The 27,107-nt window shown below is 39.8% G+C and overlaps 2 protein-coding genes across 4 annotated transcripts in view; one reads left to right on the plus strand and one right to left on the minus strand.

The window, feature by feature from the left end:
• The window catches only part of CRYBG1 (crystallin beta-gamma domain containing 1), a 146,454-nt gene extending 132,691 nt beyond the window's left edge, over nt 1-13,763 (plus strand). For all 3 annotated transcript variants that reach the window (XM_014605838.3, XM_006276732.4, XM_019499887.2), the window contains 5 exons: nt 2,766-2,905; nt 3,918-4,041; nt 5,920-6,075; nt 7,647-7,809; nt 11,750-13,763. In XM_014605838.3, the coding sequence (XP_014461324.2) occupies nt 2,766-2,905; nt 3,918-4,041; nt 5,920-6,075; nt 7,647-7,809; nt 11,750-11,838 (672 nt within the window). In that variant the 3' untranslated portion in view covers nt 11,839-13,763. The remainder of the gene's footprint in view (nt 1-2,765; nt 2,906-3,917; nt 4,042-5,919; nt 6,076-7,646; nt 7,810-11,749) is intronic.
• Nucleotides 13,764-16,588: 2,825 nt separating this feature from the next.
• The window catches only part of RTN4IP1 (reticulon 4 interacting protein 1), a 43,798-nt gene continuing 33,279 nt past the window's right edge, over nt 16,589-27,107 (minus strand). The window contains exon 9 of the mRNA XM_006276733.3: nt 16,589-16,716. Coding sequence (XP_006276795.3) covers nt 16,600-16,716 — 117 coding nt within the window. The 3' untranslated portion in view covers nt 16,589-16,599. The remainder of the gene's footprint in view (nt 16,717-27,107) is intronic.

Here is a 27,107-nt window from a genome sequence, read left to right on the forward strand (position 1 = left end):
TAAAAAATGCATGTGGACATGAACAGTAACAGAATAATTTAGTATATTGTATTCTTTTATTCATGGCATTAGAACAGTTATGGAGTTTTGAATGCCTGCTTTTGTGTAGAAAGATAAACTTACTCTTTGAAAACTTGTCCATAGTAAAGGAAAGTAGACTGGCTAAAATGACAGATATTTGTTTGTTCTATTTCATAAGCACTTCCCAGGTTTGTTCTGTAACAGGTTTTATTAGGCCTAGCAGGGGTAAGTATAATTCTATGTTGTGTATTTTGTATGTTGTTAATTATGTCATCTTAGAGATTAATTCCTTGAGGGAAAGATGAGTTGAGCAAGAGAGCCTATGTTCTACTTCTTTATATTTGTGTAACAGCAAACCAGTGTATGGAAAGTAAAGAGCTACTGGCAGAAATGCGTGCAGTTGTGTAAAGCTCACTTTCATAATTCTGCAGAGGTTGCTTTTTCAGATCTTACCTTTCACCTTTTTAGCCAGCTTTGCCCCTCAGGTTTTTTGGCCACTTTTGCACTGATGCCACTCATTCTCAATACCATATTTTTCTGCTTCTCCCTCAAATACGTTCCACATCTTTGTGGTATTACCTGATCTTAATACAATGGGTTACTTCCCCTTCCCTCCCTCACATCCCTTCTCCAGAGAGCTACTTCTAATTATATACCTACAAGAAAGAAAAGCGAAATATTCAAAAGCACCTGAGGAGTTTAGGAGCACATATCTCTTTTTTTTTTTTTTTTAATTCATTGGAGCTTATATTCCTAAATCCTACAGGTATTTTTGAAAATGTCTCCCTAAGACAGGGGTGCTCAACCTCAGGTCCGCAGGTCAAATGCAGCCTTCAGAGATGTGGCATCCAGCCCACAAGACTTCATATGGGTCAGGAGATTTGGTGGCAGGGGAGCAGTGGCAATCAATACTGCCACTGTCTCCTGCTACCAAATTCCAAAGACCCATGCAGTAGGCTCAGGGCCAAGCCATGCCTTGTGCCCTGCCCCCCTCCACTCCGCATGGAAGGCTCAAGGCTAGGTCATGTCCCCTTCCCCCCAGCATGGCCAGATTGGGTCCACCATCTGCATCCAATCCTCAGAGGGTCTGAGCACCATCTGTCTGGCCCACAGGGAGAAAAGGTTGGTCACCACTGCCTGAAGACTTCAGAACCATTTGTTTATCCAAACTATTTTTCTGCATCATGCTGTGTGCTAGCATCTTCTGAATAACTTAATTATTGATAGCAAATTTTGCATTTCCTCACCCCCTCCCAGTGTCATGTCTTAAGTTATGCTGTAAACTCTTCAGAGTAGGACTCTTTGATCTTGCTTGTACTGCAGATCTACTTTATTGGGTGCCAAATAAATACATATTTAATTAGTAACTATAAAACCTCAAGATGTAAGTGTATGTTTCTAAGCTCTTTTTAACAAAAGTGCTAGTTTTATACAATGTAATAAAAATAAGTAATTGTAGGTTTTAAAGTTTCTGACCTACATGCCCTTTTAGCTGAAGGGAGTGTTGTGCAATGACATTACTGAGTCATGAAAATACCTAAGATGGAAGGTGTGGTTCAAAGTCAAATGGTTTCATTCCCCCTCCTTTTTCCACTGCACACTCAGAATATGTTATTTTTGAGGTACTGCTTTGGGCTGTAGGGTGATTATTAACCAGTTTAATACCAGCAACCATAGCCCTTTCATTCAAAGATGCAGCCACAGGAGGAGGGAAAGTAATAAAGGTGACTTTCTTATGCAGTAGTCCCGTGGCTAGAGCACTCATCCAGAAAGTGATCTGTATTCTAGGCTCCTCTGAGCTTGAGCGGGTTCAAACATACATCTCAGGGAAGGTGGACTATCTTCAACCCTCTAGCTAAAGTCATGCCAGTAAACAGATCTCTCGCACCCAGTGAAGAAGGCACTCACTTGAGAGGGAGTATCTCTAACCCAGTGATTATGGTGTTCTGCCCCAAATGCTGTTTATGCATTTTATCCAACATTCTCTTTAAGAAAAAAAAAGGGTAGGGGTGGGAATGCCAGTCATCCAAGTTGTTTCAGTGGGGTTCATAAGAACAAAGGATCCAACCACCACAGAGCAGACTGAGAGATTAGAGCCTTAGATGTTTTATGCTAAAGGCATGCATTTGATCAGGCATGTGACCCCAGAAACTATCTTGAGGATTACTTAATGAATACTTGTTTCCTCTTGCGGGCCATAACTTTGTTCAAAATAAGAGGTATGGTTCCTTTCCATTCCTCCACTCAGATGACAGTGGAAAGCAAGGAGTTCTAGATAGTGACATTTCTTAGGCTCTAAAGATCTTTTTAAAATGGTTTCCATTCAGCTTGGAGAATGCACATTCCCCAGTGATAGATAACTGAACAATACAAGAGGGGTTTGACTTATAATTATAACTTGGTTTAAAGTATATTTATGATAGATATTATATGCAGTCCAAATGCATAGAACCATGGGTTTGTTTTCTGTGATAAGGATAGATTTGTCCATTGAATGCAAAAAAAGGTGTGTGTGTGTGTGTGTGTGTGTGTGTGTGTGTGTGTGTGGAGATATAAGGGTGTTGTTATGAACAACCTTCTGTTGATGAGAAACAGTGGCAAGAGGAGTTTCTGATATTCTGTCCCAAATGGAAAAAACATTTAAAAAAAATAAAGAATTTTTGTGGCTTGATGATGATCTTTATGACCTCTTGAGTTCCACGTGTAATTTAAAAGTACTAAGTAAACCTCCTCTTCTAATTTAGGAGCTTTCTGAACCATGCATAGCCCTTTTTGAAAAGGAAGATTTCCAAGGAAAGAAAATAGCATTTACTACAGAAATCTTAAATCTCCAGTTCCTGGGATACAATCCTCAAATAGCTTCAATTCAAGTGTCTGGTGGCATGTAAGTTTAAACTTACTACTTACTTTTGTGGAAATTAAGTAAATGTTAAATAGTACAAAAATACATGTGTAATGACAATAAGGAACATTGGGTTGAAATATTTCTTCACAACTCAATCTTGATTTGCCAAGAGACAGGCTCAAAAGCTACTTCCTATGAGATGACATCGCTGGAGAAGAAAGTGCTCTGTATCTTCTGGGCTAGGATGAGAAGCCTGAATTTGTATAAAACTGATGTGGGTATTGACTCCTTCATCCCATAGTAGTAAATTTATAGGATTGGTGCCTTAAGAAAGTGTTCTTGCAAATTCCTCCAGTAACGTTTCACTATGTTGTTCCATTCCACAGTTTGTTGTGCACTGATGGGCACTATTTACATGGGATGTACTGTTCTCATCTCAATCGATAGGAAGCTGCTTTAGAAAGTCTCCCATATTTACTCCATTACCTAGTCACTACAAATTTAAAAAAAAGTAAATTTCATACCTGGTTATAATTGGGTAAGAAGTTTGGAAGAAGTTTGGAAATTTAGGTACTCCCATATTTGGTGACTCATTTCATAGTAATATAGAATAATAAGCATTCTGAGAAGCCCTGTGTGTTAGAACTCCTGGGATTATTGCACACAGGGCAAAATCTGGCACGACGGTGAAAAAAAGCAGGCACTAAGTTATTTGTGTATGTCTGTGCACATCCTGACACTGTGTGTTCATAAAAGCATTGTACTTCGTACTCTTTTTAAGCTAAGAAAATGCTTTGTTTCATTTGGGGTGGGATTTATTTTTTTGACAAGATTTAGAAATGTGAACCCAAATCTACAACTCCTGGCACAGCTGCTATAAATCCGGAGAAGATTTTATTGCTTTGGAGATCAGTTGAAAATAAATATGTTCATTAGCACTGCTGACATAAGCACAACCTTTTGGTGTGATAAAACTTCTAAAATATCACTTAATATTTTCAGAAGCAGCCATCAATACATCTGATATTTCACAAGCATTTTGTATTTTCAGATGGGTAATCTATGAACATAGTAATTACAGAGGACGTCAGATGTTGCTATCCCCAAATGATATCCCAAACTGGTATAAACTAAGTGGATATCACCAAATAGGCTCTCTACGACCTTTACTACAGGTGAGAGAAGGGCACTGGTCTCCTTTATGTGCTTTCTGTATTTTTATTGTTGATGTCTTTGTTCTTGCAGTACAGAATTAAAGGCAACATTATAATCCTGTTGCAGGTCACAAAAAACAGAAATGGGGAACCTGGAGGGAACATATTTTGAAAATTTTGTCTATGTTACCATTCATAATATTTCTGTGGACTGTGCCCCTTGGTTTTGCAGTTCTGTTTCCCAAAGTCAAAACTATCTTCCATGTACACTTGAAACCAAATAAAAGTTACTTGTGAGCAAATCACTTTAACTGAATTACTTCAACAAGTGGTCAACCTTCTGAATTCCCCACTGGTCACAGACTCTGTCTGCATCATCTTCAGCTATTCTCACAGATTCAACCAAATTACCCAGGGAAACTGCTAATTTTTGCCTAGATGCTTCAACCAGAAGCATTTAATCTGTTTTCTTGAAGAAAGCAAAAACAATTCTAGTCTGTTTTATAAACTTTTAAATATGTAAATTGATTAGTTGGTGATACTGTATAAAGTACTGTCGTGACTTTTTTTGTAAGGATCATCTCATTTGAGGTTGAAGCATCATGACATCATGGGGGTTACAAGAAATAATGGCCATAAGCTAGCAGAGAGCAGATTTAGACTGGACATTAGGAAGAACTTCTTCACAATTAGAGTGGCCAAAATCTGGAACGGGCTCCCAAGGGAGATGGTGCTCTCCCCTACCCTGGGGGGTCTTCAAAAGGAGGTTAGATAGGCATCTGGCTGGGGTCATCTGAACCCAGCACTCTGTCCTTAAATACCTATGCAGGGGGTCAGACTTGATGATCTATTGAGGTCCCTTCCGACCCTAACATCTATGAATCTATGACTACACAGATATTAATACCTAGCCCATCCTCATAAATTCTAATACTGAAGGTTTATATTAAGCAATGCTTTATTGAGGGTGGAAAACTTTGCAGTTCACATCGTTCAAGTTTTAAAGCGCTTAGTATCTATAACGAATGCATTTTCTCCCTGTCCTATAAATGTCTGCTCGAGCCTCAAAGACAAAGCAGAGAAATTAATCCAGAATAAATTAAGATGTGAATTTATAACACAGTAGCTATTTCACACAAGTGTGTAAAGCTAGATCCCACAAAGACACCCTTAGTGCATGATTGATAACAGTATCTGTACAAGAGTTAAGAGTGTAATTCTTATAAGAACCACTTGCCTGCTTCCTATGGACTACAAATTTTAAAGCACTGATACAGAATGAAGAACTCTTAAGCTTTGGGTCTTGTCAGATTTTGTTTTGTTTTTTTAAATATCTTAATAGGAAATTCAGAGCCTTTTGGGGGGAGACAAGAGGACAGGTCCCAAGTATTATATTGAATAATACTAAGTGCATCTACATGTACATATTAATGCGATGCAATAAACTTTGATGCATATTGTGCCAAAATTTATTGCTCCCAGAATCTGTGTTTACATGTGCACCAGGGACCACAGCACATTAAGCTGAGTTGGAGCAGCTTTGGCTGGCAGGGGACCTGGGGGGTCAACCTGCCAGCCCGGGGCTGCTCTGACCCAGCTCAATGTGCTGCGGAGGGGAGTTTCTACACGTATGTTGCTGCACACAAAAAAAAACCTCAACAGCAGAGTAGTACTTGTATTTACAAGTACTAACCTGTTGCAGAGTTAATTAGTTTCCTGTGGCCTAATAGGGCTGCAGGTGTAGACACTGAGACTTTGCTGCAGAGCTAATTAGGCAACTCCGCAGTAAACATCTCATGTAGATGTACCCAGTGAGCAGCAACTGCTTTGAGGTTAACCAGGAACAGGATGTGTTCCTGCATGAAAGAGGCTATGGTTAAAATACTGTTGTTTTTACAGAAACTTGTATACTTCAGACTTCGAAACAAGAAAACAGGACAGTTCATGTCAACTGATGGAAATCTAGACAATTTGAATCTTCTCCGAATACAGGTTTCAGAAGATAAATCAGATGATCAAATATGGGTTTATCAGGATGGATTCATCAAGTGCAGGGTGAGGTTAATGTTTTAGTGGAACTCTTGTTTTTATACACATAGAATGATATATCTCAGTATAGCAGTCTGTATAATTATGCGACTCAAAATCCTTTTAAAGATTCACAAGAGCACTGCCTGTTGTCTCTACAGTATCATATTTTCTTGCATACAACACCTTGGAATATAATGTGTCTTTTTTTTGGAAGACAGATTGAAGAAAAAGCATCTTTCCTTGTATTAAGTAACTGAGGCTACATGTGCAACTTAAAGCTATATAGAAACCAACTATAAAATTATTACACCTTTTCCAATAATAACTTTATAGCTGGTTAGGCCTTTTTAAAGTGCCATAGTTAATTTGTAGCCAGTCTAAATCAATTAACCAGATTTTTTTTGTGTAATGCATGTAACATCTAGAGAGGGCCTAAGTAGCAGCAGCCAAGGAGTAGAGCCTGCTTATTGTTCTGCTCCATATGTGTCTTGTCCAGATTTTACTTTAACTTTTGCACTAACTGGCAGAGACTTCTTACCATATTTCTTGCACAGAATGCATGCTGCAATTTCCAGCAGCTTTTTTTTAGGATGAAAAGGATATGTTGTATGCAAGAATATACAATATTTTTTTGCCTTTGGAAGTAATATATTTTCACTCCAATTATGTCTTTCATTTTTTTTCTTAAACCTGCTTGCTATATGCTTTTATTTCTGAAATTAAAATGCACTGTATTATATTTTTTCCATGTCATACTTCTCCATTTAACTGAAACATAAATTAAGTTTATTTACATTGAGCCTCCCCTTTTCTGAATGGCATAAATTAATGAAACCCAGGATCCCTGGTTATGTCTGATTTTAAAAAATACCCAATTTTCAGTTTTAAAAAAAATGTAACCCCAAATCTACATTTTTCCATGTTTCATTTTAAATCACAGAAAAATGTGGATTTGGGGTTACTTTTTTTAACCGAAAATTGGGAATTTTTTTTTTTAATCAGACAAAACCAGGATCCCTGATCATAACAAACAACAACAATTGATATTCAAATGAAGAGTTTATTTTGTGTGTGTTTAACCAACTAAAGACCTTTAGATTTTTTAAATCCAATATGATTGATTTGACTATTTCTGCTACAGGTCAAATATACAATCAGGATAATAACATCCTATCTTTATAGAGGAAGGAAAATAAATACCTAATGTTCCTTTTGTCACATTAAAAATGTCATTTAAGAAATTCAAACCAGGAAAAGACATCTTTTTATAATCTAGTGTGATAACCCATTTTCAGAAATCCTTCTGCTCAAGCTTGAGCATCCTTCTCATATGAATCGGTTTTGCCAGTCCTGAATGGAAACTGAAAGTGTTCCCCTGTAGGTTGCCAGCAGGAAGACAGACTTGGTGGGGAAAGACGCGAAGAAATAAATAGCATAGACTAAAGTAAAACCTGGCTGATTTTTCCTAGGGATAGAAAGTAGAAACCAGATCTGTTCTCTCCTGTCTATATCCTCCATCAGTGATGAGATAAACTTGGGTACAGATGTTAGAAACAAAGCTGACTAACTCAGGTTTTATGTTTTTAATTATACAGATGGTTGAAGAATGGTGCTTGACAATTGTAGGAAATCTTATAACTCCTGGCTCTAAGCTGGGTCTGTCACTTGAGCAGAATGAAGATAAACAATATTGGCATATTCATCCTGATGGCCGAATCTATAGCAAGATGAAACCAGAACTGGTTTTAGATATCAAAGGTAAGCACTTGTCTCGTTATGTCATTTCAGTTGCACGTGTCATGATGGGCTTTGCACTTAAATGTTCCCATAAGTTTAAATATGGCTTTACACTTCAGACCATTTGATCATTTAATATCACCTTCTGCATTACATAATTCTTTTTTACTCAGTAATTTCTACAGGCTCTTAACCCATAGATGTCTTTTTTTTTACCCCCAAAGTGTATATTTATATTTCATTATTTGGAAAACCCAAGGTTTTTTAACTTGGTGATGTGCATAAAATTCTTCAAAATATAAAATGTGGAAGAAAAGAAAAAACGTACATTTATTGTCTTGATTTGTTTGGGCTGTATTTCTGTATTATACAGCTTATACACTTAAGTAGTTGATAACCCAAAGGATGTAAAATTTTATTTGGATTTTTCTTTTAATGCTAAAACAAGATTAAGATTATAGTAGTGTCAGATCTGTAGGCACTTGCTGTTAATATATAACAGCTGGTGTTAAAACTTTTTAAAGATTGTTTCATTTAGATGCAACTCTTGAGCTGTTTACTTTTTCCATCTTTTTAACATTCGCAACAGAATTAACCCACTATTTTTGTTTTCACTATTATGTTTTTTGCACTTTACTTTTGTTTTTTTTAATTTAAATTATCTCTAAACAACTCAGCTGTTTTAATTTTATTCTATTTAAAACGTTATTTGAAATAACATTGTACTGCTTATTAGAACAGCTGAGTTTTTCGGAAACAAAATGAGTAGAGATAAACATGGAGTGTGTGGACACAAATGAAGGGAAAGCTTAAACAATGTTGGCTCTCAAAGTTTGTCTTACACCAGTGCCTTAATTTCTCCCCCCACTCACCTCCACCCCTTCCAAAAGGGAAAGCATGATTGTTAATTAGAAGTTTTATCAAAAGGAATCCAAGTCAACAGAGGCTGTTCATGACCCCAGGCAGAATTCTTTTTTCAATCTTAATTGAGCTACTAGAAGAGGCAAAATATTTACATACTGGCTTGTCTTCAGTTAAACTTTTTAAAAGGATGTCAAATTCATGCTGTTTAATTGCAAAATACCATGTTGAGTTGATCCAAAAGGTAAACTATACATCTAAAGAGAGTGAGATTTAATATCCTAATATGCCTTGGAGAATGCTTTAGCTGTCTGTTCTCTTTCCAATTTTATCTGTCAGGCTCCTAAACAGGTTTATATATATATATATATATATATATATATATATATATAACAAACCTGTTGTGCATGTATAGATAAATTTATATACAGTATAATAATATATATCTTATAACACACAATTTCATATATATATTAAATATGCATTATATATTTGACATATGTAAAATGTATTTTTTATTGTTTTAAGATGCAGCAATGACGAGTAAGCATCTTTTTATATTATTTACTTGTAGGACTTAACTGTGACTGTCTTGGACTGACAGTTACACATACTAAAAGGTACCTTTAAACTGCGGTAGTGAGGAGCCAGACTATGATCTGCTGCTGGATTAATTCAGGAGAAACATCAGTGAGATCAGTGATATGATGAAACATAGTTGGGATCAAGACTCAGGAAAAAATAAAAAAGAAAGTTATTTCTCTGTGGTGCTAGGGTAATTGGAACACTTTGTCAGCTGAGGTGAGGTGTTTAAGCCAGCACTGGTTAGAGGTTCAACAAAGGACCACTTTCTCTGAGAACTGTTCCCCTCTCTTATGTGGCAGAGACTGACTTTGTGGCTTTCGTGGGCAGAGTGCTAGATAGTCTTTTCTCATACATTTACTTAATGGGATGGAAGGTGGTCTGGCTCTTTATAAGGAACATCATTGTTTTGCCACCTATAGCTGAAGTTGGAGCTATTATAAATCATACATGAGAGCTGAGTAGAGAGAGCTGTCTCATAAATATGAAATAATAAATAGGTTTAATGTAGGTGCTTCAGACAATTTAATACAAACTGCACTTAATCCCTCCAATGGTCCTGAACCACAATAATAACCTACCTCGATTTTTCAGCCTTATGATTCTTAAATACATTTCCCTGATCAAAATGTATGGTTATGGTGCCATCTTGTGGAGGTACTGCAAAAATACTTGGCAGCTATTTGTCTGAAATTGCCATATATGTATAGCTTTAAATTATCATATTCCACTTGATATCAAATCCAGATTTTTTTCGTCTTCTTTCACTGTACTGTGCAACATACACAGTTGCATCTTATTCTGCAGTACTTCAGGAATGTGTATGCCATGCTGATAACTGTTTTGTACCTTTGAAGTAGTTGTTAGAGTTACTGTTTCCTAAAATGTTGTTGGATGAAGGTTTATGTTGCTTTAACAAGCCAGATGTCATCTTTAACAGTGTTCGATTTCTTAATGAAAAATAAAATAGAGGCTTTTTCATGTACAAGATTAGCAAGATTTGCATTACATCTAGTTGGAGTGCAGGTGGAATTCATGGTATCAGTAAACATGTAGGTCCTTATGTGATATGGGGCCTGGTTACCTCAAACGCATTTCTTTTCCTTGTGCCAAATTGCTAAAAATGGGGTCAGCAAGAGGCACTTGAGCTTGAGCTCTCTTGGTACATGAGGGAGAGCTATAAAGGGGTCTCGACAATGCAGTACACTTCTATCTGGATCTGCCAGTCTGTATTTGTTGAATTAATATATTACGGTGATTCCAACTATAAAGTTCATCCTTTGCTCAATCATTTAGGGAGAGGATGACAATTTATAAGTACTTCTAAAGTACAGTTCATAATAAATCATTATTATGGCAAAAAATCATTCTGGAAGTAGTACATATGGGAAAACAACTATGAGTAACATAGTACAGTGACAGAAGGGGGAAAATATCTGACTTCAGTAAAAGAGCTGAAACTAGGATTTTTCAAGCAGCATCCTGTGATATAAATATGGTTAGAAAGACCTCCTGGTTCCAGGACTATTTCTTAATTGGAAAATCGGCAAACAGAAATGTGACACATCATTTTTGGTGGGTTTTAGATTTCTAATGGTGTGTGTTATATTTTGGGAGGTGCCTAGAAAAAGAAAAGGGATGCAGGTAGAGCAGAACAATTTAGGGGCATGGATTGAGGTTTACGTACTCACACTCCGAGACTGGTGAAAGCTATAAACCCATGTGGGTGTTTCATTATGGGACACAACCAGATTGGTCAGACTGATCTTATCAGCTCTGTTCAAGCTGTGTCAGTGACCATAACTAAATGTCCAAGAAGACTGTGCTGTCAGCAGCACTTCCAAAGAGCCAGTGGCTACCATTAAAAAAAAAAAAAGTTTTTTAATTTATAGGTAAATAAAAAGTTAAAGACCATCACTAAATCCATAGGAGCAAGAAAATGCTTGCATTAACTTAAGCTGTTGCATTTGTTCTATACAGTCTGAGATATGCACATGGCTCATAGCTTTGTGAAATAACTCCTTGATGTAGGCAGATAGAAACTGACAAGCCTTGAAGGCATTTCTCTACATCTTTGTAAATAGGAAAAGTAGACTTTTCTTCATCAAGTGAACTTTTTCCTTTATTGGTTACTGGTCTGCTAAAAATACACCTAAGGAAAATCCAGCCAAGGCATTTTATAAGCATGTGGTACAGGACAAAGAAGAAGTGCCTTAGTCTACCCATGAGTCACAGAAGCACTAGATTTTGATGCTTTGGCTAATAAATATGTTTGCACAAGATGCTTGAGCCTTTCCATCCCTTTACTCCCTATTCCTAAAACTACACAAACAACCCTGGCTCATGACAGGATACATAACCCCAAAATACCAAGAATATACTAATCTGCAGATAAAGTAGGGGGGATGAGGGCACTGATAATGTTCTGCCACTGCCAAGGTTGTTAAATGCACTTGAGATCAGTCACCTTTCAGTAACTTCTTCATGCTTTATTTTCACTTCTCAATTTTCCTTTTAGGGGGCACACAGTATGATCAAAACCATGTTGTTGTCAACACCGTCAATAAAGAAAGGTCAACACAATGTTGGGAGCCATTGATTGCATAAGTCCACCCAATTTTATCGAGCAGAGAAAAATTATGAACCAGGAGCATTCTGGATACTACAACTAATGAGGCATCCTTTGAAGAAGACAAACGAGTTTGATGATGTGATACCTGTTCTTCCATGATTATCATAAGAACAAACAATAGAATAGCTTCAGTTCCTTCTTCACAGTATTTGTATGTCCCTCCATCCCTGGCCTGAAGACCTTGTAGTCAGATGCACAGTTCTCACAATTCCAGGACTGAGGTATGCAAGTGCTGTTATCCCCATGTTTTTCTTTTTTTTACAGATGGGGCACTGAAGCATAAGGAGGCTGGGTGCATTGACACCAGAGTGGTGATGAATAGTTAATCCAAAGTGTATTAAATAGGTGTCATTTTAAATGATTTTCAGAATTGCTTTTTATCAGGGAAGTATGTGAACCAATATATTAAGAAAACAGGTAACACTTTATCCCATAAGGGATTAGAGTACAACAGGTACATACATAAAATAGGCTAAGCTTTGTAATGTACTGGAGTATTCATTTACTGACAATTAACATGCAAGTGGGACATTGGAAAAAAAATATTTTTTGTTTACTGAAAGTGCTTAAGAGTTGCTTGGAACAGCATTTCTAAGGAATTTTTACCAAAAAAAAATTAGAATATTTTTATGTATTTTAGTAAATTACTTACTAAAGACTTTATTTTAAAGACTATATTTTAATAAGTAACAAATCTGATTTCTAGTTTTTTTCTATTAGACAGAGGTGACATGAACCTCAGATGTTTGTTAGCAAAAGCACTGGGCTGCCAGACAGGTGCATCAGGTGTGAGGCATGCACCCATTTTATATCTGCTAGGCTGCCTTACTTTTTATAAATTAAAACTATTGTACTTCTCTGCTAGTCTTAAATTTTCAGACTTGAGGGTAATTCTAATAAATGCACTCTCAGTAGACTTAGAAACTATTTAATTTCAAATACCCTTTCTCCCCAGCCCCTGTTTTTTTTTTTAATTTAAGGATAAATTTAAATGAATTATTTTAAAAGAAACTCAGCTCAGTCATTCCAGACCTCTGCCAACACTGTCTTTCTGTTCCCAGTCATATTTATTTACATTTTAACCTTTGGAGCTTGGTGTGCTCCAGCCACCTGAGGTACAGCTGAGGTGGGGCAGGGTCTATATTGAACTGAATATTGACACAGTTCTCATAAACCAGCACAAAGGCTGATTATAGAGGTAGAAAAGAAAACTTGGATGTACACAGACCAGAGTGCCATGAAAGAACTCTGGTACACTAGCAATCACGGCTCTGCAGTCCCCGTCCTGCCCTTTATAGTTATGGTTAGAAAACACTGACTTAGCAAAGAGCTTGTTCCAAGAAAAGGGCAGAGACAACTGAGGAATATTAATTAACTCTAATAGGCCATCCTGTTGCTCACTATCTCACTTGGCCCAGTGTTAAAATTGTGGAATTTTTTTCCCCTCCTTTGTTTTTTTCATGACAGTGGCAGAAAAGCAAAAAGTAAATGTAAGCTTCTTTATTGTGCTGATGTATTTCATTCGGGTTTTGCCCAGTGTTATTAAAAACTGCTCCTAGGAGCCTCAGGGGGTGCTTTAGACTTTGTCTTAGAATATAATGCTTTCCTTTGCTGTATATGCTGCCTCATTGGACATAGGATTTTAAAACATATTTTTCTCTCAACCTATAAGGAAGTCAGTGCCTTCAGTGCTCCATGAACAATGTTTGTACAGACAAAAGCAATAATTAAAATTCAGGTAGACTGTTGCTCTAAAATAAAGCTGCACTATGGTACACACTGTAAAACATTGTTTTAGTACTTTGTAGACTAGCAGTACTCCTAGCTAACTTCCATGCTTAAGTGTTGTATTGATATCATGCTATGTAGATATTTGACAAATAAATCTGAATGTGGTAAACCTGCTTCTGTAAATGTATATACAAATCCACTCCACATGTAGAAGACATTCAGTTCAGGCAGGAACACTGCATACTTCTCAGATGTTGTGCCTTAGCTTTATTAATGACTGCTCGGTTTTTTGCCTTATTCAATCCATTATTCCTTTACCGAATGAATGCCAATGGTGAATGTATAGGCATAATGTGGCACCTTACAGACTAAATAGTTCAGAGGAGGATAAGCTTTCATAGGCAGTAACCTTTTTTGGTAGATGGTAGTGGTTGGGGGAGTGTAGCAGCTTCTTTTACATGGAAATTTCTCTAGTCCAAATTATATCAAGATCAAGCTGTCATTTATACAGCATGCACCTTTCCCCCAAAAATTAGCTGCTGGAAGTTGGGATGTACATTGTAAGTGACGAAATATGGTAACAGCAATTTCTGTCTTGGGAAAGCAAAAGTAAAACTGCAGAGAGGGCTCTCTTCCCCCCAGCAGAGACTCTCAAAGGAAGATGTTTTTGAAAGGCAGTGAAGAAAAAAAAAGTACCGTCTTATTTGGGGGCATGCTGTATGCAAGAAAATATGGTATTTAGGGAGGACTAGGGACATGTCTTACAGCAGAGTCCCCTGGTAGAAAGAGAGCATATATCAGCAGGGGAAGGAGAAAGAGGATGGTAGGACTACCAACTCCCTAAATAACACAAGCTGACAGAAGCACTCTTGTCACTATAACTGCACCATCCCTGGGCTATGTTGGCTAGGGTTGTTAAAGTGAAAAAACCTGACTTTCCTGTGTTGGTAAGGATGTAAGAGTCAGCAGAACTTTGCAGTGTAGATCGATCAAGTCTGACTTTTGGGCACTCTGGATCTGTTTCCAACTGAATCAGTAATTTAAGCACTGAATGACTTTTACTACTGTTCTACCAATCCCTAGACATCAGCAGATGATTTATGCCTACTATAAGGCAGATGGATGGTACAGATTACATCTGAAAGCACCCTGAAGTGTGGTTACAAAGAGGATGGAGCTAGACTGTTCTCAGTGGTGGCAGATGCTAGAACAAGGAAAAATGGTCTTGAGCAAGATGCAAGGGAAGTTGGGGTTAGATATTAGGAAAATCTCTCTTACTAGGAGGGTAGTAAAGCACTGGAACAAGCTACCCAGAGAGGTTATAGAATCTTAATCATTAAAGGTCTTTAAGACACAGAGGGTGCGTCTACATGTTGCCCTACGGCAACGTAGCAACACGCTACATTGCCATATGGTACATTATGGCAATGTAGTAATAATGTGGGTTTACATGCGATTACCAGCTATGTTGCCATAGTAGCATGCTCCCCTGATATAGCTTGCCACTATGGTGACATAGCAGTGAAATCCAACTGCGCACCACACGCATGGTGCGGTAACCACCACCCATACTGCGTCATGCTTTACTACTTCCAAAAGGAAATACTAAAGCACAGGAATGTGTAGACATGCACAGACAGACAAAGCCTTGGCGGATGCTATAGGTGGGGATGGGCCTGCTTTGAGCAAAGAGATGGACTAGATGACCTCCTGAGGTCTCTTCCCACCCTATTTTTCCATGATTCTAATTCCTTCTCTTTGAGCCAACTTATAGGGCACTTATGTGGGTCAAGCCTGGATAGTTCTACTCTAGTCAGCAAGGCAACAAGCTGCAAAAATAACCTTCTAGGGATAAAGCATGAATTAGTATGGTCGACAAAGTAAGACTAAAGGGAAAGATAAAGTGTATTGAATTTTAGTAAGGGCAATTAAAGATGTCCTGCAGCCAATACAGAAAAATCTGTATGACAGTGGCTATGGGATAAAGAGAGAAATAGGAAGCCTGATGAAATGAAAATTTTCACAGCAGAATAATTAGGATTGGGTTAACTAGAATTTTTATTCCTTGGAGTTCCTAGTTAAGTCATCGAAGCAACTGGTGGTTAGTGAGTCTTGGTGATAGAGGCATGGGTACAGTGTTAAGAGTCCATTCATCTTTGAGTGTGATTGGGCGAGGAGGGGAAGGTCAACCTTCACACAGTAGCTAAAATTCAAATCCTTTGTCTCTTAAGTACTTGGTGCCTGTCTCCCAGAGCAGAATCCAAAACCTGGGATAAAGAGCCTTGGCTCATTAAATCCTGTCCCTCTGCTGCTTACTTAGGATTCAGAGCCTGAAGCTCTCTGCTGAAGGCAGATGGCTACTGCCATTCTTCTAAAGAAGGAAACAAGGCTCCCTCCTATCCCTGCCCTTTTTTTAAACATGCCTGTAGAAGGAGAAAAAAAAAAGTGCTGGTACCCACCTTTATACCATAACCTAATGGTTATGCAGTTGCCCTGTAAGTAAGAGACTTGGTTTCACTTCCCTGATGTGTCTGAGGAGGTGCAATCCCCTCCCCTTAGTCTCCCAGGGCCATTCAGTTATATACAGAAGTAGATCTACAGACGCGTAGTAACAGATAAAACAGCTATCAATTTAATCATCCCGTCCTACTAGTTTTTAGCAACCTGTGCAGTCAACAGTTCCTCCCAACACTGCTGTAAATGACTTGGTCCAAAAAGAGCATTAGCATTTCTTTCTCAAACCCAACAACTGCTGAAGAATGGATTTAAGACAGGGCTTCTTTATACTGGTAAATTTAATATTAAATTAAACAGTTTAAAAAACAAAATATACCCCCCACACACCTCTCTCACCTGCTGCTCAGAGGCTGTGAAGCCAGGAAATTTTTACACCATTTGAGATGCATTTACAAGAAAAAACTACTTAACTCCGACCAATTTTATGTTCCAGTACCATATCCCAGATAGAACAGATTACAAGCAGAACAACATGGCTCCAAGGGACATTATATTTTATTGAATAAACTGATCACTATTTTTCCATGTACGTGTCCTTGTTCCACTTTCAGAAAAGCCTTTGGAACTTCAGAAAAAGAGAAGACTTCATCAATAACAGGACGGATCTATGGAAACAAACAGAGTGTCATTTGACAGGGACCAAATGACTATTAGTCTCTCTTTAAAATCCCCTTCCTTCAAAAGCATAAGACAGTAGTTTATACTACCCAACCTAAGGCATTAACAATTTAGTCCTCTCTTCAGGGCTCTTCTTTTAATGGGGCCTGTGAATTAACCAGATGCCGTGGTTTCACCCTGTTCTACAACTGATAGTCCAAGAAGGATATATGAATACAATAAACATCTTCACACCACTCTACACTGGAATAATAGGAATCGCTATTTTGTGTTGTACTTGGTATACATACACACAACAGGCTTTTCAAAATCTCAAAGATCAGATTTTCAAAGTTATTCAGGAGTCTTAACTCAGGGCCAAGTTTTTAAAAAGGTATTCGGGCATGTTAAGACAGTGGCACCTGTGCTCCTAAATCAGTCACATTTGAAAATCCTACCCATTCTGCATTCCTATAATTATGGACTAAGAAATACAGCTTCTTTCAGCTATTTCAATGTCTTAATTTTGCAAATCAGTTGCAGAGACAGCTTTAATGTGATCTTCAAATGATTAATGTACAACAACCAAGTTCATTGTCCTAATCACTAAGAAGCAATCAGGAATGATTCATCTTTTCTCCTAATGTTTTCCTCACATTTCTGTTACTAATGGCCACCATTTCAGCCGTACCCATGAAGATGGAAAAGCAGCAACACTTCTCACTGATAGCCAAATAGAGAATGCTAGAAAAATATCAAGCGTTGAGTCAGCCTCCCAAGGCTGAAATAATAAGCCCTGCAAGAAAATCTTCCCGCAGGTTGCTCCCATACTTTGGATCGCCTACAGATGAGCTTTCTGTTTGTTCCTGCATCACTGGACTGTCCCTAATCTTCTTATCAGGGAAGCACATTAGCATTAGATGGTTTTGCATTTAGCTCCTGCAGTGATCAGAATGCAAACAGTGAAATCCTAAACACACTACTGGTTATGCTAGAAAAGCTGCTTAGTCCTTAAGGCACTTGTTGATGATAAATCTTTTGGGAAAAGTTGCTGTTCCCTTCTCCCCTCTCCTAAACTGTCCAATTGAATTCTTTAAAACAGATGATTACCTCCTGAGCTGCCATATTTAAATACCTGTAAAAGGCTCAGGCATAATGCAATAATACAGAAACAAACTACTGGTACATTTCAAAGACCAGAGCTCTTTTATAAGCACTTGAGCATACTGGCTCCTTCAGCCTTTAGCTCTAACTTAAACGCAGAGTCACATTTACAGAAACAGTCCAGAAAGCAAGTGCACAAAGCACATCAACAACAAGCTGTTCCATACATGTGTTTCCCAAACAGGCTTTTGAAACCTGGCACCATGACACTCCTCCCAGCAGCTGCACAAATGCCAGCTAGCAGCTGAGATGCCTCATCTCAGTCCTTTGCTCATCCCCTCTAATTTTCAATGTCTTTGTGTGCAAATCCCCGAAGAAAAGCCCAAGAGCTGCAACAGATTAACTGCTCGCTTTGCCTTCTCTGACTACAATAAACCAGGATATCAGTCCTGAAAGAATGCTGTTTGATGAGTGTAGGAAATCTTATAAATCCTGGTTCTAAACTGGGTCTGTCACACAAGCAGGATGAAGACAAACAATACTGGCATATTCATCCTGATGGTAGAAAATGTTTCAGGCTGCAGTATCACCTGATCTCCATCACCTGGCTTCTGGTTTGGAGACCTGAATGGTGCCAAATGTAGAACTGCAGTTCCTGATAGTTGGTGAGCTAAAGATCAGAATTAGCATTTTATTCCTCCTTAAAGATGCTCTTGAAATAAATACACATCAGCATATCATTCTGCGGAGTGCATAAGGTTGATATGCCTGAACACAGGGACTGTTCAGGAAGAGTCTGACCCCTTGCTCTGAGGACAGGCCAGACAGATGCTGCATACCATCTCCTAATAACTAACTGTTGGAGCAAAAGTGACTAAGGACAAGACATACTTGTTTGCTGTCCTGGCCAGAGGACCAGTGCTGACCACAAGTTCAGGGAAATGGCTAAAGACGCAGAGCTGCGCAGAGCTCTGCTGAGAGACCTCACTTACCTACAAAAAAGGCTTCTACTAACAATACTTGCAAAGTTGTACTTTAGTTTACAAAGAAACCAGGAAGACTATGGGGGATTCCCCCCCCCCCCCCCCGCTTTCTGAGCAGACTAGTGGAGATATCCAAACAGTAAAGGGGAAAAGAAGAGAACAATCTGTTGTGTGGAGTATGTAGAATGAGACAGGCTGTAGTGTGAACTATAGAATTGGATACAATCTGTAGTATGAAATTCAGAAGGGCCAACTACAGGAGAAGGAAGAATAAGCATAACTTGAAACACCAATAGTAATTATATAGAGAATGAAAAGCAAGATTGTTACTACAATCTCATCATAAGCAACTAGTGAGCATTTCCTTAAGGTTATGGCACAACCCAGATCAATCTGTGCAGCGTTCTCACCTCAGTCTAATACGGAAGGTTCCACCGTAAAACGGGTGATGGAGGGGATTCAGGTATGCCCTGAACATAACTAGATACAATTCAAAACAGTGTATGCATCATTGTCACCCAATGCTCATCTGCTACATTGTTGTAAACCTCTAGTCTGATCTGAAAGCTGGCCCTAGGCACTGCTGCAGAGACACGAATGCTAAATTGATGACCCTAGCAATCCAGAACATTAAACATTTTATCTGTCTGGCTGATCATTCCCATTGTTTGAATAACCCTGAAAGGGCTGACAGGATCACAGTGCAATGAGTCATTCAGCCTTTACCATAATCAACTGACTAAGATAAAATTTCTTCCTGTGAGCAGGCAGGCAGCAAGGGGAGTGTGGCTGTTTGTTGAATACATGATGATATAGAGAGATTAACTGGATAATGAAAACATTGCCTAGTTGCATCCACACATCAGTTGTCATCATCGTCCTCTCCCACCCCCTTTCCCCTTGCTGTAAGAGGCACCTATTTGTTCAGGGAAAAGGGATTAAATACTGAAGTCAGGGAGTGAAGGGATTACATGCAGCACTACAGGCACGTGTCTGAAAACAAAGATTGGATCCAAGTGATGTTTTCTTGCTCTCTTCTTAGCAGCGCAGAATATACTTTAGGAATGGAGCCCTGGGCACTTCAAAATCAGCTCTTTACAGATTTCCAAAAAAATTCTATTGGCTGATGCTGTTTACAAATATCCTACAGAAAGCACTGAAATGGTATCAGGGCAAATCCAGCTCTGAACTCAATAAGCTAGGACTGAGATGCTGGCTGCAAACATCCAAGTCATTAACTGCAGGTTTCGCACTGCTGCCAATTCAAGTCCATCACTACAGGTTCTTATATCTGTAGTAGGCGGGACACACCAAAGCCCTTTCAAGTCTGAGGGGAGCAGATAAGGACTGCAGAATCCAAACCCATCATTTGCAAAGCAATGACGATGACTGGCAATCTTCTCCGTGCCCTATATACAGTGAGGCCTTTACACCTGAAGAGGGCTCTGTGCACTAATATTTACAAATAGGGAAGCATGGGTTTCACACACATGCCTCAATCCACAACCTTCACACACTATATTTTAGAGCACACGTGGTGAAAAACATGTCACAGCTTGAGATACAGCCTAGATCAGGGCACCCCTTCTTTGGGAAGAGTCAAGTTCTGCTCAAAAACCATAGTTACAGGCAGAGGTCCAAATGTAGGACTTGATACTTCCCTTCCCCCCATGGCATGCCTCATGTCTTCGCTACACATATAAAGGCTCGTTGTGTACCTTACCATCACTGACTGGAAAACACGCTCGCCTTGAGGGACTCTGCTACTTCTTGCCCTTTGTTTCTCTTCCTTTCCCATCCTTCTTCCTGTTTCTCTGCTGTTTTTTTAGCTGTGCAGTTTCTTCCCTGCTGCACTGCTCAAGTCCTACTTTCCACTGGTTTCACTCCCACCCTTTCTCCATTCCACCACTGAAATGATATGCAATCAAACATTTGAAGCATTGTCAATAGGCTGGAGAATGAGCACTCCAGCAAGAGAATGGGAGCAAAGGAAACTCACCCCTCTTGGATATTTGAAGTTGCAGACAAATCCAAAAATATACCACCTGCCAGATTATTCTGGTCATGCATTCAAGGGTAGCCTCACAAATCAGGAATTTTCAACAGAAGCTTAGGTACCCCAGAACCTGAATATTGCATGAATAGAAGTACAAAACATCTTAGATCTACGATTGCTCTGGTGGTTATGACCCTGGCCTAGAACTTGTTAGCACTTTAGAACTGCCTACGAAAAATGATCAAATTCATTCACACACGCACACATATGTGCATGCACAAAAAGGCAGAATGCTCTGGTGGTTACGACCTAGGAATGGGAGGCAAAAGTACTTGATTCTGGTCCAGGTTTTATTTCCTTTCAGATCCTGGATATGTGACAACCTCTTTATAGCTCAGTTTCTCAATAGAAAAGCTTAATTAATTTGGGTTGTTACCTTGTCATCTAGGACTAAGAGTGATGTTACATTGAAAAAAAAAAAAAAAAAGATTTACAGATACCCGTAACACCACCATAACAGCTCATGATAATCTAGGGCAAGTACCACACAAAAAACATAATGCCAGCAGCTAAATCATAGTTAAAACTTCAACTGTAGCATGGTTATGAGTCATTATGGTCTGCAGGTCACCAATAAGATCTGGAATGGGATCCACACAATGAAGAGGGGACTCAAGCCACAGAAGCATTGTCTTTGCCAAGCTAAGCCAAATTCTCCTCCTCAGAAGAAACCCAGACAGTGCTGGGTTCAGTTTAAAGCATTAAACCGTCAGAGAAAGGCTTTAATCAGCACACTGTACACATCTCATGGAGTTCTTTCATAGCAGATACTGGAAAGCTGCTGTCAGACACACTTGTCCTGTAAATTTAATCTGACCACTGTGATAAATCTCACATAAAAAGAAGGCAAAGCAGTTTTGGCAACTGCACCTCATGTTCACATCGCCTTCTTCCTGAATTAGCTTTTTCAATAGAAGGAAACCTCTCCTAATGAGAGAATCCTCTCTCCTGCCACGCCTAACCCACTCCCAGGGGCAGGTGCCGAGAAAACGGACCCCACCAGGTTCAGCAGCTTGAACATCAGTGCTCCTTTACCACAATACACAATTACATCAAGCCAGAGAGCAACACAGTTGACTGAGAGCCATCCATCTGTTGACAGCTCTAATCAGGGTTCACGCAAATGCAGATATTCCAAAAGAGCCCAACACCTCCATGGAGAGTGTAAGTTTTGTGTAAACTCTGCTCAGAGAAATCTCATAATATAATCACAAAGCATTCTCATTAACAGCATGAGCAGGATGCACCATCTGAGAAGAAAAGAGGAACAGCTGTGTTTTAATAATAATAATAATAAAAAAAATCACAACATGTTTTTATATCTCCACAATGAGTGGTAGTCAGACTATTTTTTTTGATGATGGGGTATTTAACAGACAGCCTTTGCTGTCTCTCTCAGTAATCAACACTTTTGGGTTCTGGCCAGCCAATATGGAATGCAAATTGAAGTCAAGGACTGTCTAATGAGAAAGTGTGAAACACACCAAGTTAAGAAGTGTAGGTGCAAGCTTTCCAATTGACCTTAACAAGGAGAGGTTGCTTTCTAGGTAGGTCTTTACTGCAAGCTTTTATTCAAGTACTGTCCCCAAATAGTCATTCCATCCACACAGAAAAGCCTCTAACAATTTAATTTGTGATGTGGGTGTGTTTTCAACCAGTGCTATCTGGCCTCTCTGAGAGACTATGCTAAAGCCAAATGCAGTCATTCATATGGGCGGCTAACCAATCCCTAACAGCAAAGAGGCAGGCCAAATCATCTCCAGCACTAGTGGCTCTCTAGCCCCTTCCCACAATCCTCCCCATGCATGCACAGGACAGCCAAGTTCTTTCCCAGTGAACTGTGGGAAAACCAGATAATAAGATACTTTGTTGTAACACTGTTAGACAGGCTTAAGATGCAAGAAGTTGCTTATACTAGCAACAAGTGTTTTTTCACAAAGACAAATGACTTCACAAAAAGCCCAGTATATACTATGTGCCAGCAAAAGCCCATTTTTGCCAATAAAATCTGCATCTGTGGAAGGACTATGTGCTGGTTTAGCTACCCTGGCAAACCTTTTCTAGTGTATATCTGGCCATACAGACTCTAAGTTGTTTGGGTGTATAGACAGCACTGCTGCTGTGCATTTATAGCACCTATCACAATAGCTATGGCCCATGATGGGGGCTCCCAGCTGCTAGCTCCCTACAAATAAATAATTTACAAAGAATAAAGGTAATGAACCCCATGTGAGATAGAGTCAGTCATGTGAGAATTGTGTGCGTGACTGAAAAGAGCTGAGAAATTAACCTGGTGCAAATCCCTTTTTTCCAAAGATTCTGCCTTCAGGAACTACTCACTATTTTGGAAATGTCTTTTCAAACAGATATTTTATTTATTTGACAGCACACTGTACAGAGGCCCACGGTAAGACTTCTCCAGTATGTTCTCTGCCTAGAGGGGAGATATTTTTAAAAAGTCTGAGAAAATTCTTTTTGGTCACCTCTGAGTAATCCAAGAAGAAAAATCTCTTAAATCAGCTAAGGCACTTTTGTGACTGCTCAAACCTACTTAAAAGTCATATGCCAATTTGGCATGCATGTAGCCTATGATTAGGAAGAACAACTGACAGATATGAGTTGTAGGGTTGGAATGTTGTTGTAGTTGTGATACCCATATAGGATTTTGTGTATAAATAAAAAGCATTTGAAAAGATCATCATGTGTGCAGCATGTTATCATCTACTAACTCTCACCAATGAACAGAGATCTGATAGCCAAATGTATTTCATGTTGGGGGGTATCTGAAAGCTGCAATACACAATGCTATTACATACTTAAATTAATGCGTTTGCCAATAAACCATCTTGTGAGCATGCCCATGTTGGGGAGGAACAAGAACCCACAGTACACGGTCTCCCTCATGTTGGAAGCTCGTATTCAGAGGTACATGGAATGCAGCACCTCATGGTGAGATTGCAAGAATTCCAGGACTATACTTTCAGAGAGCAGTTTTCATTTGCACACTTAAAAATTACTTAAGGTGCATATTTTTAAAGGTTTCCACCTCTTTAAATCATTAACCTAAGCAAAGAGAGAAGAGAATCCTCCAAACAAGCCATGCTTCCCTGCACAAAGCCAGTGACCTGCCCTTCCTCAAGAAGTCTCTTAATGTTCTACCTCACGGTAGACAATTTGTCCCTCTTCTCTGCCCACCAAAAAAAGTCTTTGCAAAGTTTACAAGATGTTTCAATACAATTTTGAAAGGACTGAGTTAGAGTCACCCAAAAACATATTCAGCCTGCATTCTGAACGAGAATGAGAACCTGACCCAAAAGCCCACCAATAAAGGATTCCAGTGCCTTCAACAGGCAATGACCACCTGCAGGGCCAGCCACCCTGTGTTTCAGCTTTTAAAATCTTCACTGAGGACACATACAGCTCCCCACTGTAACTCATGACGCTTCACAGGAAGTACCGTGAGTTACAGCTATCCCCAGGACCCAAAAGACATTTGCTGTTGGGTCTCAGGGATTGCAAGATGAGGTGCAGTTTAGGAGTGGCTGTGTCTTTCCAGCCACTCTTCCCACCTCCAAGCCCTGGTGCTCTCTTTGGAATGGGAGGGGGTGAAGGGAGAGGAGGGGGCTCGTTTTGAGGGTTACTAAGCCAGAGCTGGAAAGTGGGGCAGGTGGACTGGAGCCATCCCCACCTTGCGGGGCTCTCTGGCCCACTCTCCAGCATTGGTTGGGCAAACCCCAGAATGAGTTCCCTCCACTCTCTTTCCTCACTCCCATTCTGAAGACAGCATGGAGAGTAGAGCTCAGCTGTCAGATGAGCCCTGCTTCCAGCTGTGTTGACAGATATTAATAAACACACGCTGATTTGGAGTGCCTTCATTTGAACACTCATAATGAGGGTTCAGATTGTCACCCAATTGGACCTTTTTAAAGCGCTCTGCAGCCATGCACTTCTGTCAGCCACTTTTAGTGGCAGATCATGCATCAAACTGTTGCGTCTGTCAGAGCCACTGTCAGGCCTGTCAGCACCCCTAGGATAATCCAGTTTCACAAAAAAGTATCATTGATAACTTTGATACAGGACATTTTGTGATGAATGTATCCCTATCTTTTCCACCTCCCCTTTTCATATTTCTATGCCACTGAACATTGGTTCCCTCTGTCCGAGGGAACCAGTGTATACTGGCAACTCAAATGCACAATATTAAACAAAAGATCTAAACGAAGTGCATTTTAGTCTCTTCCCACACCTTTAGCACTACAGATTTCATAGATTTCATAGACATTAGGGCTGGAAGGGACCTCGGAAGATCATCAAGTCCAGCCCCCTGCCCAAAGGGCAGGAAGTCAGCTGGGGTCATAGGATCCCAGCAAGATAAGCATCCAGTTTGCTCTTGAAGGTGTTCAACGTAGGCGCTTGAACCACCTCCGGTGGTAGGCTGTTCCAGACCTTGGGGGCTTGGACAGTAAAGAAATTCTTCCTTATGTCCAGCCTGAAATGGTCTTGTAGTAGTTTATGACCGTTCGACCTAGTCGTCATCTCTTGGGGCGCTCTGGTGAACAAACGTTCCCCCAGATACTGGTGGTCACCCCGATAAACTTATAGGTGGCCATCAGATCACCCCTGAGCCTGCGCTTTTTCAGGCTAAAGAGCCCCAGGGCTCTCAGCCTGTCATCATAGGGTCTGCTTCCCTGACCTCTGATCATGCGCGTGGCTCTTCTCTGGACTCTCTCAAGCTTCTCTACATCCTTTTTGAATTGTGAAGCCCAAAACTGGACGCAGTACTCCAGCTGCGGCCTCACCAAGGCCGAGTACAAGGGGAGAATGACGTCCCGGGATTTGCTTGAGAAGCATCTATGGATGCAAGCCAGCGTTTTGGTCGCTTTACTAGCCGCAGCATCACATTGCAGGCTCTATCTTGTGGTCAATGATGACCCCCAAGTATCTTTCTTCCATACTGCTAGCCAGCATAGCACTGCCGAGCCTATAAGGATGCTGCGGGTTTTTCTTCCCAAGGTGGAGAACCTTGCATTTATTGGCGTTGAACACCATCAGGTTCTTGCCCGCCCACTTGCTGAGCCTGTCCAGGTCAGCCTGGACCACCCGCCTGTCTTCTGGTGTGGATGCTTTGCCCCAAAGTTTGGTGTCATCGGCAAACTTGGCCAGTCCGCTTCTGACTCCAGTGTCCACATCATTAATGAAGATGTTGAACAATATGGGTCCAAGGACAGAGCCTTGGGGGACCCCACTGGTCACAGGACACCATGACGAGTGACTTCCATCAATTACTACCCTTTGGGTCTGACCACGGAGCCAATTTTCCAGCCAGTGGATCGTGGTGGACCCAAGGCGACAACTGACCAGTTTCACCAAAAGGTGATCATGGGATACCAGATCGAAGGCTTTTTTGAAGTCAAGGTATATGACATCAATCTCTTCTCCCTTGTCCAGGTGATAGGTCACCTGGTCATAGAAGGAAATGAGATTGGTCAAGCAAGACCTACCTGTGACAAACCCGTGCTGGCTATCCCTTAAGATGTTCAAACCATTTTATAAAGTAATAACTTACATACTGCTGGTATAATGTCTACGTAGATAAACAACCTCTGATATTATGACCTGTTTTTGTAGACACAGAATAAAAGACTAAGCAAGCACCTTTATTCTCATGATCATCTTACAACAAAAGGTACATTAGGACATCCATAAATGTATGACGTATGTTCTAAATGGCATTAGCATTCACCTGTCCAGATTATTAGACAGGTGAAAGCCAATTAAGTCTTCTCTCTATTGCATAAGTAGGTGCTTCCGAACAGACTTTCACAGGCATATTCTGCATTTCTGTTTTGAATACAAGGTAAGAACAGAACACAAATGTGCTGCGACTGGCCAGGAAGCTGAACAAATTGTAACCCTGAAAAAAACCCAAAGGTAATTCTGCACCTCACTGAATTAGCATTTATTGAGTATGGCTGCACAAGGCCACAGGAGTGAAGCACTTGCTGTGGGTTCTTTTTAGGCTAGGACATTTGTGCTTAAAGCAATGAAAACAGTAGGCATGTCTATAGTGCTTCTGCAGTACTCCCAAGTGTACTGTGCATTACCGCTCACAGGATCATTGTCTCCCTTGTACACAAGAACAACAGTAGGGACCACTTTCAGGGCAATTGTTTCTGCCTCCTTTCTGGCTTTGGCTCAGTTGGAACAGGAGTGTGTAGGCAGAAGAATGCGTTTCAACAGCACACAGGTGCTATGA

Source organism: Alligator mississippiensis, chromosome 1 (assembly GCF_030867095.1).
Source record: "Alligator mississippiensis isolate rAllMis1 chromosome 1, rAllMis1, whole genome shotgun sequence".
Classification (NCBI taxonomy): Eukaryota; Metazoa; Chordata; order Crocodylia; family Alligatoridae; genus Alligator; species Alligator mississippiensis.